Here is a 14,914-nt window from a genome sequence, read left to right as displayed (position 1 = left end):
CCCATTCAAGTTCACTCTCCTCCCTCAGTCCTCCTCCTCCTCCATTCCTGAATTCTCTTTGAAGGAAGTACGAGTCCACACATATAATGGTTCACTTTCTGAGCAACAGGAGTTATTGGCAGTCATTAGATTTACTTACACTGTTAATGACTAGGCTACTTAACTTTTGATGTCCAATTACCTTCACTGCACATTAAATCTCAGGTAAGACCTCAGGACCTACTAAATGGCTGGGGTATCTCTGAAGTTGATTGTTTATAAGCTGTATCAGTAACACAATATTAATTGAAACAAAGGCCTTCTGAAAAAGTAGCAAATATTCCTGAAATTTTACACAATATTTTAATTCGGAGATTTGTTGTTGTACGGTCCTACATTGGGTCTTAGTTGCATTTTTGGTCTAAAAAAATGAGCATGGAACAATCAGCATTATTTATTTCTTACTACAAACCAGCATCCTACTATTAGCAAGTAATCATTATTTGAGTCCAGACAGTTGATAACAGGAAGTCATAGGCCTATATAAATTTAGAAAAGCAAAAACAATTGTGAATCAATTGCGAGTAGGCAGTAGTTAAACCACAAGCTGAGAGGTGTTTTAGGAATATGGGTTAAAAAGTCTGCAACCAATGTCTCAAGTGATTTTTCACACCAGGAAGGTAATATATTTCCGACCATTCTTTTTTTTTTTAAAGCACCGTTGGCTTAAAAGTTCTAGGATTCTGATCTCTGCCTAGTTGCTACAGATTCAATAGCTGAGGGTAAAGAACTTCCCAGTGAAGCGGGGGAGGAAAAGGTAAAAATAGTGGCAAGTTGTCTTAAGCCACTTGTACATATCCTATGAGCCAGCTCAGCTGAGAATGGTATACAAGCAAAAGAGATTTAATATTAAAACATGATTACATTTTTATTATCTCTTTCAGCAATGTAATGTAATCTTGGTGATCTGTTAATGCTAATAAACTTTACTAAAATTTTCTTTCTTCAGTTGGTGTATGAATTTTTCTTGAGGTTTCTAGAGTCTCCTGATTTTCAACCAAATATAGCAAAGAAATACATTGACCAGAAATTTGTAATGCAGGTAAGCAAAATAACCAGCTGTTAATTTTTTTCTTTCTCTCCTAAAGTATTTTATTCATTTTCTGAAATTTATAATCTGCAATGTAGATGACAATACGTTCTTTCTATTTTCCAATTGTGTGGCATAATAATCTTCTTGATAATCAAACTAATCACATTGAGTAGAGTCACCTTCAGTATCAATTTCCTTGATTTTTGTTAATGATTGCTATTTGGTGTTAGTCCAGACACACTAAATCTTAACGTGAAACTTTGGTACATCAGACTTTGCAGTGATTGTTGCTCTATAGATTTGTGCACATCTTTGTTGATAATGAGCTATATTGCTTCACATCATGTTTAATATAAATTTTAGTTTAGAACTGATCTTGGCTTCTGTGTTGACTTAATTGCACCATCCTGAAGCAGTCTAGTTTTATAGGTGATGCAATGATACCATTAATATACTGGTTAAATTTTAGCTTTTTTCTGTTTTTGAAATGTAGCATAAAGCAATAAGGAGTTCTTGCATTGTTTGTCCACATAAGGACACTTGAGATACTCTAGGTTCTCCTGAAGATATAGGATACTGTAACTGGCTATCAATTTCTGCTTGGCGATTCTGCATTGTCTTGAAGGCCACCTTGGAGAATGCTTGGACACCACTCAACAATCACCAGGTAGGAATGTTCCCTTCATGTCAGGGAACTTGAGCAGTCAAGGGTATTCAGCTTCTGATCTCTTGAAGTGTTCTCCAAGGCGGCAGAATCGCTGAGCAGAAATTGATAGACAAATTCCACGCACACGAGGACAGCCTCGGCCAGGATCTTGGATTCATGTCACGCTATCTGTAATCCCTACGGTTTTCCTGGATTTGCAACATCTCACTAACTTTCTTGGTTTAAGACAATTCACACCTCTTTAACCGCTTTTCACTTGCATTGTTTGCACCTGTAAAGACTTTTTTACCTGCTAAAACTCCCGTTCCAGCCATTATCTTGTAAATTGAGTCTGTCTACATTTTGCCCTGTTTGTGAACCCAATCCTCCATTCACCTGATGAAGGGGCAGCACTCCAAAAGCTCATGCTACCAAGTAATCTGTTAGACTTTAACCTGGTGTTGTGAGACTTATTACTGTATGCTAAGCAGTTAGCACTGGGATTGAGCATGTTGTAGATAGGCAGTGTGTGTTCTTGGTTCACAATAGTTGGAGAAAGATGTTAAATTCTGCCAAAGGTGCAGAATCTTCTAGTGGTTAGGAACATGATCAGAACAAACTTGAGAGAATTGGGGGTTCCATCCTCTAGTTTTGAGCTAAGTAGTTATGGACCTAAGTATTTTTAAGCTTTTGATCATTCTTTGAATGAGCCTAGTTGGGGAAACTAATCAAGAGCGTTTGTGAGGTTTGGAGGTCAGAACTGAGTATTTAATTGCAATTGAATGGTTTCAGCAATGGGATCTTTGTTTTGTTTTCTATGCTGGTATCCATAGGTGGGTGAAGGCTTATGTAGAGCATAGAGACTGGCTTGGGCCAAGTGACTATTTCTGCGTTTTGTGGGTGACTTGAAAGATTCTGGTATGAACAGCATTAACATGTGGTAAATAGTTCTCCTTTGAGATGAAGTTTTATTTCTTTTGTGGTCTGCACTTCAGAGGTTGAGATGAAAGCATGGTATCTAACAAACTGTTTATTTTCAGTGGGGGTCACGAGACTGAACTTCTGGTTTTCTGACTTTGTGCAAAATTAAGAATAAACATTTGATAATGTAGATTTTATCCTGGCTTACTCCCCATTGATCATGTTTTGGCCTTAATGCAGCACCGTGTTGTTGAACGCAAGCAGAGGGTAGACTGTTCCAAGATCAGGGCATTGTCAGAATTTACCAAGAGGGATTTCTTGTTGACCTATCTCTATTCTGTATAACTAGTTTTTCGTAATTTAAGTGTGTAATGTGGCTCTTGACCATCCTCCCATAATAATTCTGATCTGGATTTAGAGTTTTCATTCTAAGGTTAAGTGGACAGGCCAGGTAGGATCTGAATTTCATGTCAAAGTGGAAAGTGTTGAAGTTGTGTTGGTTTTTAAGGAAGCTGGCCTTAGCACTAGTGAGTAATTGAGTAGTTTTTTTGTGTGCAGCAGTTGCATTGTTAATGATTTGAATTTTGATGGATATATTTGTCTCATGTCCTCAATTGATTTGCTGAGTTTTCTGGTGCCAGAACAGCTTTTGAGAAAATATATGCCATGGGATATTTTTAACCAGAACAGGCAGATTGATCTCGCTTAATTATTGACCATATACTAACACAAAACACTCCCTGTACTGCAATAGAGTGTCAGCCTAGATTAGGAATTCCGATTCTACAGTGGACCTGAATTTCCAACATTCTGTTCTGGAGATGAAAATGCTATCATCCAAGCAGAAACAGCATCTGATTTCTGAAGCAACAATGTGTCATGATCAATTGCCTGTTTTTAAGTCTTGAATGGATTGGGAAGGCCATTCAATACACTGAACCACTGGCAGTCAGCGTTGCGATTTATGTTAATATAAACTAATTTATTTATCTCCAGACATTTGTGAATAACCAGGTGAAATTTGAGAAAGTTTTGAAATTTCTACCACAAAGTTAATCTCAGAAAAAAATTCTGGAATGTCAGCATATCACAATCAATATTTCAACACTTTTATACCAATTCCAAAGACTGAACTATATGCAATAAAATATTTGATCTACTTCCAATCATGGAATTTGAGCTTAATCTCTCAAATTCTTTTTTGTTAGCATTAACTTCTTTTGTTCAGGGTCTATCGTGCATTCTCGACTGTGTGAATGGATAATGCTCTTCTAATCTCTGGATTACCAGTATTTTTGGCATTTAAAAACTTTCTCGTTCACCTCTTCTTGAATGGAAACAAATTAAATCCTGGGATTTGCACTGTGTCAAAAGCACAATGCCCAAATAGCATGCAGTTTCTGATTCAGCCCTGCCCCTGAGTTTACTGTTTTTGAGTTTAAGTATCATGATTAAACTGATCAATTTGTATCAACTGCATGCACTTGATTCCTGTCGTTCGAGCAATTTGGCATAATGTGGGGTGGGGGGGTGGGGTAGAATTACATCATTCACAATGCAAAGCAAATAGGAACTGGAAAAAGCCCTTCAAAGTGTCACTATCATATATCTCCAACCATCATTGTCTGCCCTGTTTATTTATGATTGCCGACCTCTTTTACATTATATTCTTCTCTGCCTAGAATTGTGCATAATTTTCAACTTAATTTTTAACGCTGTTTTATTTTCACCAGCTGTTAGAATTATTTGACAGTGAAGATCCACGTGAAAGAGACTTTTTGAAAACAACCCTGCATCGCATCTATGGAAAATTTTTGGGCCTAAGAGCTTATATCCGAAAACAAATCAATAATATATTTTACAGGTGTGTAGACAAAATGCTGTTTGTATAAATTTACAATCTGTATTTTTTGATTAATAACGGGGAGTCCAGTAGGTTGTCATTTTTAATTATTTTACGCAAAAAATGCAGGTAAGATAAGGAAAACATGTTCACTTACCTGTCCAGAAACCCCGTATGTGGTGGTCCTTCTCTCCTGTCATCACAATATTCAGTTGTTCCTTAAATAGTTCAAGGTTTTCACTTCCATGTCTTCAAGAAACTTGCTGTAGCCCTAAATGTACCTTTTACAGTTTGAGCTTTTTGTTCTTGTAGTTTAGTCTTCAAAAATTTTCTGAAGTCACATTGAAAATGTAAATATCATGTACCTCATGATGGTAATTTTTCAAGATTCAAAATCCCATCATAAATCAGCCTAGTGTCTTGGGTGATTTTTGATTTTCTTTTCAAGGTTTCAAAGCAGCCTTGTACCTTGATGGCCAGAATTGGATAATGTACTCAGACTCTGACCAGAGTATTGTTCAATTTGACTATGACTTTGGCTCTTATTCTAGGAATGTGGCCAATGCAAGGCCACGTGGGAATGTAGCTTGGAGGCGCTGGTGTTCCTAGTAATTTTTATTTTTATAATTCAACAGTGGAGGTTACAAGAGAGAGATGTATCTTGCCGCCATTGTGCACCAGTATTGGATATTTGGCAGACACTCATCAAACAAGCCGTTCTGTGTTGTGCAATGTTGAACTTAAGTATTATTGCAACTGCTGTTAACCAGGAAAGGTTTTTAATTTATTTTGAGATTGGGAGTCACTAGCTAGGCCAGCATTTATTCCCCATCCCTAATTGCCCTTCAGAGGGTGGTGGTGAGCTGTCGTCTTAAATCATTGCAGTCTGTGATGTAGGCATACCCTCAGTGCTGTTACTGAGGGAATTCCAGCATTTTGACCCAGTGACAGTGAAGGAACAGCAATACGATTGCAAGTCAGGATGGTGGGTGATTTTGGAGGGGAACCTCCAGCTGATGTTCCTAGACATCTGCTTCTCTTGTCTGTCTAGATAGTATTGGTTATGTGTTTGGAAGGTGCTGCCAAAAGAATTTTGGTGAGTTCCTGCAGTGCAGTTTGTAGAATCAGGACGAAGCAGCCTGCTTGATTGGCACCACACCTACAAATGTCTACTCCCTCCACCACTGATGCTCAGTGGCACCATCTACAAGACGCATTGCAGCGATTCATCAAATATCCTTAGACAGCATCTTCCAAACCCACAGCTACTTCCATCTAGAAAGACATGAGCAGATACATGGGAACACCACCACCTATAAGTTTCCTTCTAAGCCATTCACCATCCTGATTTGGGAATATATCGACATTCCTTCACAGTTGGATTCTGGAACTCCCGCTCTAACAGCATTATGGGTCAACCCACAGCACAAGAACTGCAACAATTCAAGAAGGCAGCTCACCACCACTACCACAAGGGCAACCAGGAATGGGCAATAAATGCTGGTCAGCCAGCGACACCCATGTCTCACAAATGAATTTGAAAAAACACTTAGGGTCTTAGCACAGATCCCTGTGGAACCCCTCTGCTCACTGACTGCCAATCAAAAAAAAGACCCATTTATGCCAACCCTTTGCTTCCTATCTGCTAACCAGTTTTCTAGCCATCTCACAACACTACCTGCAATCCCATTTGCTTTAACTTTACATAGTAGTCTATTACATGAAACCTTGTCGAAAGTCTAAATAAACCACATCCACTGGTCCTTGGTCAATTCTGCTAGTTACATCCTCAAAAAATTCTAATAGACTCATCGAGCATGATGTCCCTTTTGTAAATCCATGCTAACTTTATCTGATAATGCCATTGCCTTCCAAATGCCGAGTTATGAAATCCATGATAATAGACTCCAGCAACTTTCCTAGTAGCAATGTTAGGCTTGCGGTCTATAGTTCCTGTTTTCTCTCTACCTCCTGTTTTGAATAGCAGGCTTACATTAGTTACCCTTCAAGCTGTAGGAACTATTCCGGAGTCCAAAAAATTTTGGAAAGTAACCACCAAAGGACCTACTATTTCCAGGTCCACTTCCTTAAGTACTGTGGGATGAAGATTATTAGGACCTGGAGACTTATCCATCTTCAATCCTACCAATTTCCCCCCAAACTATTTTCTCTATTAATGTTGATTTCCTTCAGTTGCTCATTAAAACATGTTTTTTTTTCAGCACTTCTGCATTATTAGTATCTTCCTTTGTGAAGACTGAAGAAAAGTACAAATTTAATTCCTCAGCCATCTCTTTATTCCCCATTTATGAATTCTCCTGTTTCTGACTGTAAGGGGCCTATATTTGTTTCTGTCAATCTTTTTCTCTTTGCATATGTATAGAAATTTTTAGTCAATCTTTAGGTTCCCTACCAGGTTACGTTCATACACTCTTTTTCCCTTCTTAATCAATCTCTTGGTCCTCCTTTGAAATTTATACTGCTCCCAATCCTCAGTTCTATTGCTTTTTCTTGTCAATTTGTATGCTTCTTCCTTGAATCTGATACTATCCCGAATTTCCTTTTGTAAGCCATGGTTTTGGCCACAATTCCCTTACCACTCTTGAGCCAAACAGGAATAAACAACTTCTGGAGTTCACCTATTCATTTTTTAAAGGCCTTCCATTGTCCTCTGTCTTTCCTTTCAGTAATGTTTCCCTGTCCATCAAGGCCAATTCACGACTCATACCATCATAGTTACCTTTTATTGAGATTCGGGATCTTGGTCTCAATCAACGATGTCACTATTCACCTTGACAAAGAACTCTACCATATTATGGTCAATCAACCCCAAGGATTCTCTCAACTAGATTGCCAACTAATCCTTTCTCATTGCACGATACACAGTCCAATATGACCTGCTCCCTTTTTGGTTCCTCAACATATTGCTCCAGAAAACATCCCGTATACGGACCAGAAATTCCTCCTCTATTATACTGTGACTAAATGACTCTCCCAATTTATATGCAGATTAAAGTAATCACTGCTGACTTTAAATATAATTGCAGATGTTCCTTTCACACATGCATCTGATTTCCTGTCTAATGCTTTTCTCAACATTACCACGACAGTTTGGTCTGTTTACCACTCCCTCCAATGGTTTTTTCTCCCCCTTGTTTCTTAATTCAACCCATACAGATTCCATATCATCGAAGCTAATATCTTTCCTCAATATTGCATCAGTATCATCTTTAATCAACAGTGTAACTCCACCACTTTTTCCCTTTCCATCTGTCCTTCCTAAACAGTCAATGTTTAGTTCCCATACTTGATCACCTTGGAGCCACGTCTCCGTAATTCCAACTATATCATACCCCTTTACATCTATCTGTGCAATGATTTCATCCATTTTGTTCCGAATGTTCCAAACATTCAGATACAAAACCTAAAGGTGAGCACTTTTAACATTTCTTTTTCCTTTCCCACTATTTTTTGCTCAGTCCTTATCTGACACTGGCCCTTGATTTCTCTGCCTATCACTTTCCTTATTCTCCTTTTTATCTTTTCTGCTTGTTCTTAATTTTCCCTGCTCTATATCCTTGCAAAGGCTCCCATCCTCTGCCATATTAGTTTAAACTCTCCCCAACCACTCCTGAAATGCCCTTTCATTCGTTTGAATTTGGGCAAAAACAATCCTAACCTAGTCAATTGCTCCTCTTTCATCAGTCCTGTCATCCCTGGAATCAGCCTGGCAAACCATCATTGCATTCCCTCAAGAGCAAGAACATCCTTCCTCAGAAAAGGAAACCAAAACTGCGTACAGGACTCCTAGGAGTGGCTTCACCAAGGCTCTGTGTAATTGCAACAACACATCCCTGCTCCTGTACTCAAAACCTCTTGCAGTGAAGGCCCACATACTATTTACTGCCTGCTGCACCTGTGTGTTTACCGTCAATGACTGGACCACAAGATCACCTAGGTCCTGCTGCACACTCCTTTCTCCCAATTTGCAGCCATTCAGATTGTAATCTGCTGCCCTACTTTGCTTCCAAAATGAAGAACATCACATTTATCCAAATTATAGTGCATCTGCCATTGATTTGCCCACTCACTAACCTGTCCAGATCATTGTGAACGTTGACTCTTTGTTTTGCCACTCTCAGGCTGTTCTTTAACATCTCATGGGTAAGAACATGACCAAGGAAGTTGGCTGACAGAAATGATTGGGTAGATTATACTGGAATATTTCTTCAGCCTGTGGGATTCCTCTCTTTCAACTTGGGAACCAACCTCTTTATATTAATGAATGGGCTTTTTCAGCATTGATTAGGGTAGGATTGCCTTACTTTTATCCTGATGCAGTGATGTTCAATTCTTGTGATATTTCCACATGTGCTTTCACAGCTGTCAGCTTTACCTCCGTCACCAACTCTCCAAACCTCTGTTGCCTCACTGATATTTGTCCAGTGTCAGATAACTAGACATTTCTTTCAATTAAATTTAATTGATCCATGTTTTAAAATGGGCATTACAGATGGACATTAACAAACTTGAAAAATGGACAAAGTGAGGTAGGAAGAATGGGATGGTCACTTGGCACCTGGAAGGTGTGAGTCAAGGTGGGGCAAAGGAACAAAAATCGCAAAATGCCAATACATCAATCGCTAAACCAGTATCAAACCTTAGTTAGATGACACTCCTGAGTACTGTTTGCAGTTCTGGTTGCCATATTATAAGAAGGCTATAAAGGACGCAGAGAAAATTTACAAGAATTGTACCAGAAATATGTAGGTATACATGGCTGGAAATGATTGATAGGCTTGGTTACTTATCCTTTAGAAAAAATAAAGCTGAGGGGTGAACTAATGGAGGTCTTTTAAAATTGAAAAACTTTGATACAGTGGATGCAGAGAATGTTTTTTCTTGTGGAGAAGAACACAACTAGAGGCTATCCATATAAAATAATCACCAAGGAATCCAAGATGGAATTCAGAAGAAATTTCTTCAATGTGGGAGTCGCTATCACAGGGAACAAGTGAGATTTGAACTCAACCTCTGGACTACAGTTAATAAATATAAACTAATGGTTTTTAGGCTTAAGTATTCTAACAGCTTTCTGAATGTTATATTGTAATTCTTTATTTGTCCTAGGTTTATTTATGAAACCGAACATCACAATGGTATAGCAGAACTGTTGGAAATTTTGGGAAGGTGAGTAGTTGCTATTTTCAGTTGAGTCATATGAATTTCATAATTAGTATTATTAATATGCTTCTATTTTTCCAAAAGAATGGACTCTTTTAAAGTATTGATTATAATCACCATGACTACTAGAGGAGAGAGTACATGATTTTGATCATTGCTTGTTTGAGCAGAGGTTTTTAAAAATAGGTCTGTGGTATATCTGGAGGAAATGTAACTAGGTTACATGTACTGTTTTGCTCCCATGTGGTAATGTATTTGAATCTATATGTGCTTGTGATACCTACTCCAGTAGGTTTTTGCATTAGCAAAGATCTTGACCTGTAAACTGCACTTAACTGTAGATAAGATCTCTAAAAGCACAAGCTGTACCAGCTAAAATAGAAAATAAATGTATTGTATTTAATGCCGAAATAGCCAAGAAGTAAAGTCACAGGAAATGAGTGATTTCACCATCTCTAAAAATGCTAAAAGGTGTAACAATGCTAGAGGATGTACTCCTGAAAGTATTTCTAAACCAAAGTTGACAAGTAACAATTTAGAATACTGCTTCAGGAAAAGAGCATTTGTGCTTACTTGAGAGGGGAGGAGGAAAAGTGTTGGATTTAGTATAATAACTGATGAAAAAAAAAGGAACTCTGGAAAAACAATAATACTTGAAAATAGAATCTTGTGAAATGTTACTTTGATTTTTGTGTAATTTTGTATTCTTTCAGTATGGGGTTAAGCATTAACTATATTAGCTACATATTCTCAATTCTTGGTTATGCACGTTCTTCAAAACCCGATCTAGTATTTAGGAATCATTTGAAGTGTTTTTTATTCTGCTTTAATTCCTTTGGCAGTAATCTGTTTTCTTGGCTGAATTGAATGACAAAACTCCAGAAACGAACATTCCTAGTATTTTCAAATTAGCTATGTGATCTAATATCAGAGGAAGTGTAAAAGCATGTAATCTTAGTTAAAATAAGGAAAGAACAGTTGTAATTTTAAATAGAAACAGACTGCAGGAAATACTCAGGTTAGGCAGCATCTGTGAAGGGAGAAGCACACTTTTTTCAGGTTGATAACCTTTCATCAGAACTGGAAGAAGTTATAACATTTTAAGCAAATACAGAGAGAGAAAGAAGGAACGGAGGGGCAAAAGAACAAATGGCAAAGAAGAACTTGGTGTTGAGGACGGGATTGTTCTTTGGGGAGCCCTGAGTAAATGGTCTGCCCCCAGCACGACATCCAATATTAACGGAACTACCTAATGGCCGCCCAGAAGTATCAAAAATGAAGATACTGGCTCGAAGTTCCATCTAGTGGCCTGGTCTTGACTCTTAATATTACAGACTTGGTAAACGGATATGACCTGTGTCAAGTAAATCAAAACTCCCACTGTTGGCCTCCTCACATCCATGGGAGTGGCTTAGCAGGCCAAGGCTGCATGTACATGTGGACTTTACAGGGCCTTTTTTGGGTTCCGTGTTCTTAATTATAGTGGAAGCATGCTCCAAGTGGTTGGAAGTGCATGGGCTTCATGATTTCACTGGCTTTGTTAGAGAAATTGTGGCGAAGCTTCTGTGTACATGGAATACTGGAAGCCCTAGTTTCCATTGACAGCACAGCCTTTCCTAGTGGTGACTTCCAGAACTTCGTGCACTCCATTGTCATCTGACACACCCAACACAACATCACCTGCTGTAAAATGCATAGCCAGTATGGGTGATGCTAACCTTCAAAAATGGTATGAAGAAACAACTGTGGCATCCATAGAGACCAAATTGGTGCAACTTTTGTTAGATTCAGGACTACATTGCACACATCAGGCATTGCCCCACTAGAGTTGTTGATGGGGCAACGGTTTCGTACCATATTGAGCCTGCTATTCCCGTAATGGCAGGATGGAATCCCAACAAGGAAACCAGAAAAAGAAGTTGCGATTCTGCAGGACAAAAGTTTCTCAACGGGTGATTGGCTCATATGAGAAACTTCAGGGGTGGACTTGTTTCTTGGCTTATGGAGAAAACAGAATCAGTATTGTACAAGGTCAAAGACAGACCTCCAATCAGTTGCTAAATTGTGCAAATGGACTTTCTTGCAATGGGAGTGCTGGGAGAAACTTGGGTCTTACGTTTACCACAAAGGCCCCGGGGATTGTCAACAGATCTCCCTGTGGGCTTTGTGGAATACAAGGTTCCTTTTATTAAACAGGCAGAGGCATAGGGAATGTTCAGTGGGGCTTTTAAACTTGTTACTTGGACTGTTGTAGGTTACAAAGTATTGAACTACCTAGCTGTGAGTGGTGGAAGTAGCCTCTTTTTTTTGGTATGCAATAAAGGTTGTTTGCTGACAGGAACCTGACATTTAGCTGAATTGCTACAAAGCTCATTTGCCATTTTACCAACCTTTCTGTCAAGCTGAAGCTTATAACTATCCTCATCACTATCAACCACTGCGTTTTGTAGATTGAAGATCTATGGCCAGATATCTATTTTCAATTGGCATGTTTTGTTATGCACCATTAGCTTATTTGATCTTCAAAGCGTTGCTATGAAATCCAGAATATTATGCAACAAATGCTAAATTTTGATTCTGTATTGTGCATGGACTCAAGTCAGTGAAATTGTGCCATTCATAAGAATAGATTATAACCAAAGAGGATCATTAAAAGATTCTGACTACCTGTCAGTAATTAATAAAGTGATAGCTTGAGTCTGAGGGTGATGGTGGAGGATGTTTACAGTTTCCAGACACTGCTGCGTTACTTTTAAGAAATTTTGAGTCCTTTGCTTCTTGACTGCTTCTTAGGCATGACTCTCTCTCTGTCTCTCTCACTCTCACTCATGATGGCCACTAGTCACTAATCTTCCCAGCACAAGTCAAAAAGGGGGACGCTCAAAAAATTTCATTAAGCAACATTTAAGGGTGTATTAGAATAGTTAAGCTAAGCAGTTTGCAAATCCTATCAATAACAGGCAGTAAAATCATTTCAAAATTCTTCTTCCATTCACTACCAAGCTTAAGACTTAGGGAGGATTAGGTTTGTGGTATTTGTGACAGTTGGCAAAAAATAATTAAACTTGTCAAGCGTAGAATTTTGTGTTCAAAATGCCTGCTTCCTATCAAAGATATCAGCATTTTACAGTTTATCACGACTCCCAGAACCTGCAGTTTCAGCTACTCCCCCAACATTTATTTTTACTTGTTAGATGAGTCATTCACAAAGTGTTGTCAAGACTTGCTATTGTAAGCTCTGCCCATTTTTCCAGTTCTGCCAATTGATAAAAAGAAAACTGACAACTAAAATCCTTAAAAAGATATTAATCTGGATACTGAAAGCAATTCCAATGTTGGGAATCAAGTATATAAGGTTGTTAAGAAGGCGTACGGTGTCTTGGCGTTTATTGGTAGGGGGATTGAATTTAGGAGTCGCAGTGTAATGTTGCAACTGTACACTACTCTAGTGCGGCCGCACTTGGAGTACTGTGTGCAGTTCTGGTCCCCGCATTACAAGAAGGATGTGGAGGCGTTGGAGAGGGTGCAGAGGAGGTTTACTAGGATGTTGCCTGGTATGGTGGGGAGAGACTGAGGGATTTAGGGTTGTTTTCGTTGGAAAGAAGGCGGCTAAGAGGGGATCTTATTGAAACATATAAGATGATTAGAGGTTTAGATAGGGTGGATAGTGATAGCCTTTTTCCTCGGATGGAGAAAGCTAGCACGAGGGGGCATGGCTTTAAATTAAGGGGGGGTAGCTACAGGACGGATGTCAGGGGTAGGTTCTTTACCCAGCGGGTGGTGAGGGATTGGAATGCCCTGCCTGCTGCAGTTGTAAATGCGTCTAGTTTGGGGGCGTTTAAGAGATCTCTGGATAGGTTTATGGACGAAAAGGGATTGGTATAGGCTAGTGGGTCATTGTTTTTGTAACTGGTCGGCGCAACATCGTGGGCCGAAGGGCCTGTTCTGCGCTGTAATGTTCTATGTTCTATGTTCAATGTGTTTTGTATTACATCTAAACTTCAAATTTCAATACAATTTTGGATTCAAGTGAGATAATATTCACAAGTATGAGGTCACATTCACAGAACAAGTATCAAGTGTTACTATTTTACAGCAGTTTTGTATAAGCAATTCATATCACTATAGCATAACATGCATAAATATGTAAAATGTCGTGGTTTGTCGAAAACGTTTGAAATACCTGTTTGAGAGAATAACTAGAAGAATGACAATTTCCAAAAATATTATCCTTACTCCAGTTTGAAGAGGAATGTTCCTGAAATAAAATGTTTGCACAGACTCTCAAATAACAAATGTCACTGAACTATTCGTTCAATAGGAACAACAAGTGAGTTTACTGCTGTTTTAAATTCTTGCTCCTCACTGCAAAAACTCATGCTAACTGCATTGTGCCAGTGAGCCTATTTGATATTGTACATTAAGGAATGGATGATTTATATTATTTTTACTCAAAGCATTTCAGGTAAATGGGAACTTTTTTAAGGTGACTTTTTGTTCGTTTGGCACCTTGGCTGCCTTTAAATCCAATTGCTAGTTAACGTTTTAATCATGTCTGACTTCTGTGACTCATTGTACGCTGTAGAAAGATGCAGTTAAAGAACTGAAATGCAGTAATTCCACAAGAGATTTGCTAGTAGTTGTGCATTATTTAAAGTAGTTGGAGTAGATAAGTTTCCATTTAGGATGGAGGTGAAGAGAATGAGTGTTAGTAATCTGCTTTCCCACAGAGCAGTGGAGGCAGGGTCATTATTTTTAAGGCTGTTTGAAAGCAGAGGGTCTGGGGAAATGCAGGAAATTAGAGTTGAGGCCACAGTCAGATCAGCTATGACCTTGGAGCAGGCTCGAAGGGCTAACTAGCCTGCTGCTCCTCATCCTGATTCACATGTTTGTGTGTTAGTGATTGGAATACTTCATTGGCTAACTTTTTTTTTCTTGCTGCAGCATAATTAATGGATTTGCTTTGCCATTGAAAGAAGAGCACAAGGTTTTCTTGTTGAAAGTGTTGCTACCACTCCACAAAGTAAAATCTCTCAGTGTCTACCATCCACAGGTAATTTAAGATTGATATTTTGTGGAAACAGCAATGTTTTAATGTGATGTAGGAATTTACACTGAATCATTACTCATTTTACTCAGTATTAATTGAATTTATTCAATTTGTTAAGTCAGAAATGCATCTAGTTATCTAACTATTTGCTTTGACCTTTTTTCCTGGTTCTTTACTGTGTGTATGATATCCTTTTTA

The 14,914-nt window shown here is 38.5% G+C and overlaps 1 protein-coding gene across 4 annotated transcripts in view; it reads left to right on the top strand.

The window, feature by feature from the left end:
- The window catches only part of ppp2r5ca (protein phosphatase 2, regulatory subunit B', gamma a), a 141,953-nt gene that overhangs the window by 88,235 nt on the left and 38,804 nt on the right, over window positions 1-14,914 (top strand). For all 4 annotated transcript variants that reach the window (XM_080202503.1, XM_080202502.1, XM_080202505.1 and 1 more), the window contains 4 exons: window positions 989-1,081; window positions 4,373-4,503; window positions 9,613-9,672; window positions 14,611-14,719. In XM_080202503.1, coding sequence (XP_080058629.1) covers window positions 989-1,081; window positions 4,373-4,503; window positions 9,613-9,672; window positions 14,611-14,719 — 393 coding nt within the window. The remainder of the gene's footprint in view (window positions 1-988; window positions 1,082-4,372; window positions 4,504-9,612; window positions 9,673-14,610; window positions 14,720-14,914) is intronic.

The sequence above is a fragment of the Carcharhinus amblyrhynchos genome, chromosome 14, assembly GCF_965287045.1.
Source record: "Carcharhinus amblyrhynchos chromosome 14, sCarAmb.v2.hapA, whole genome shotgun sequence".
Lineage (NCBI taxonomy): Eukaryota > Metazoa > Chordata > Chondrichthyes > Carcharhiniformes > Carcharhinidae > Carcharhinus > Carcharhinus amblyrhynchos.
This window is presented reverse-complemented; position numbering and strand designations above follow the sequence as displayed.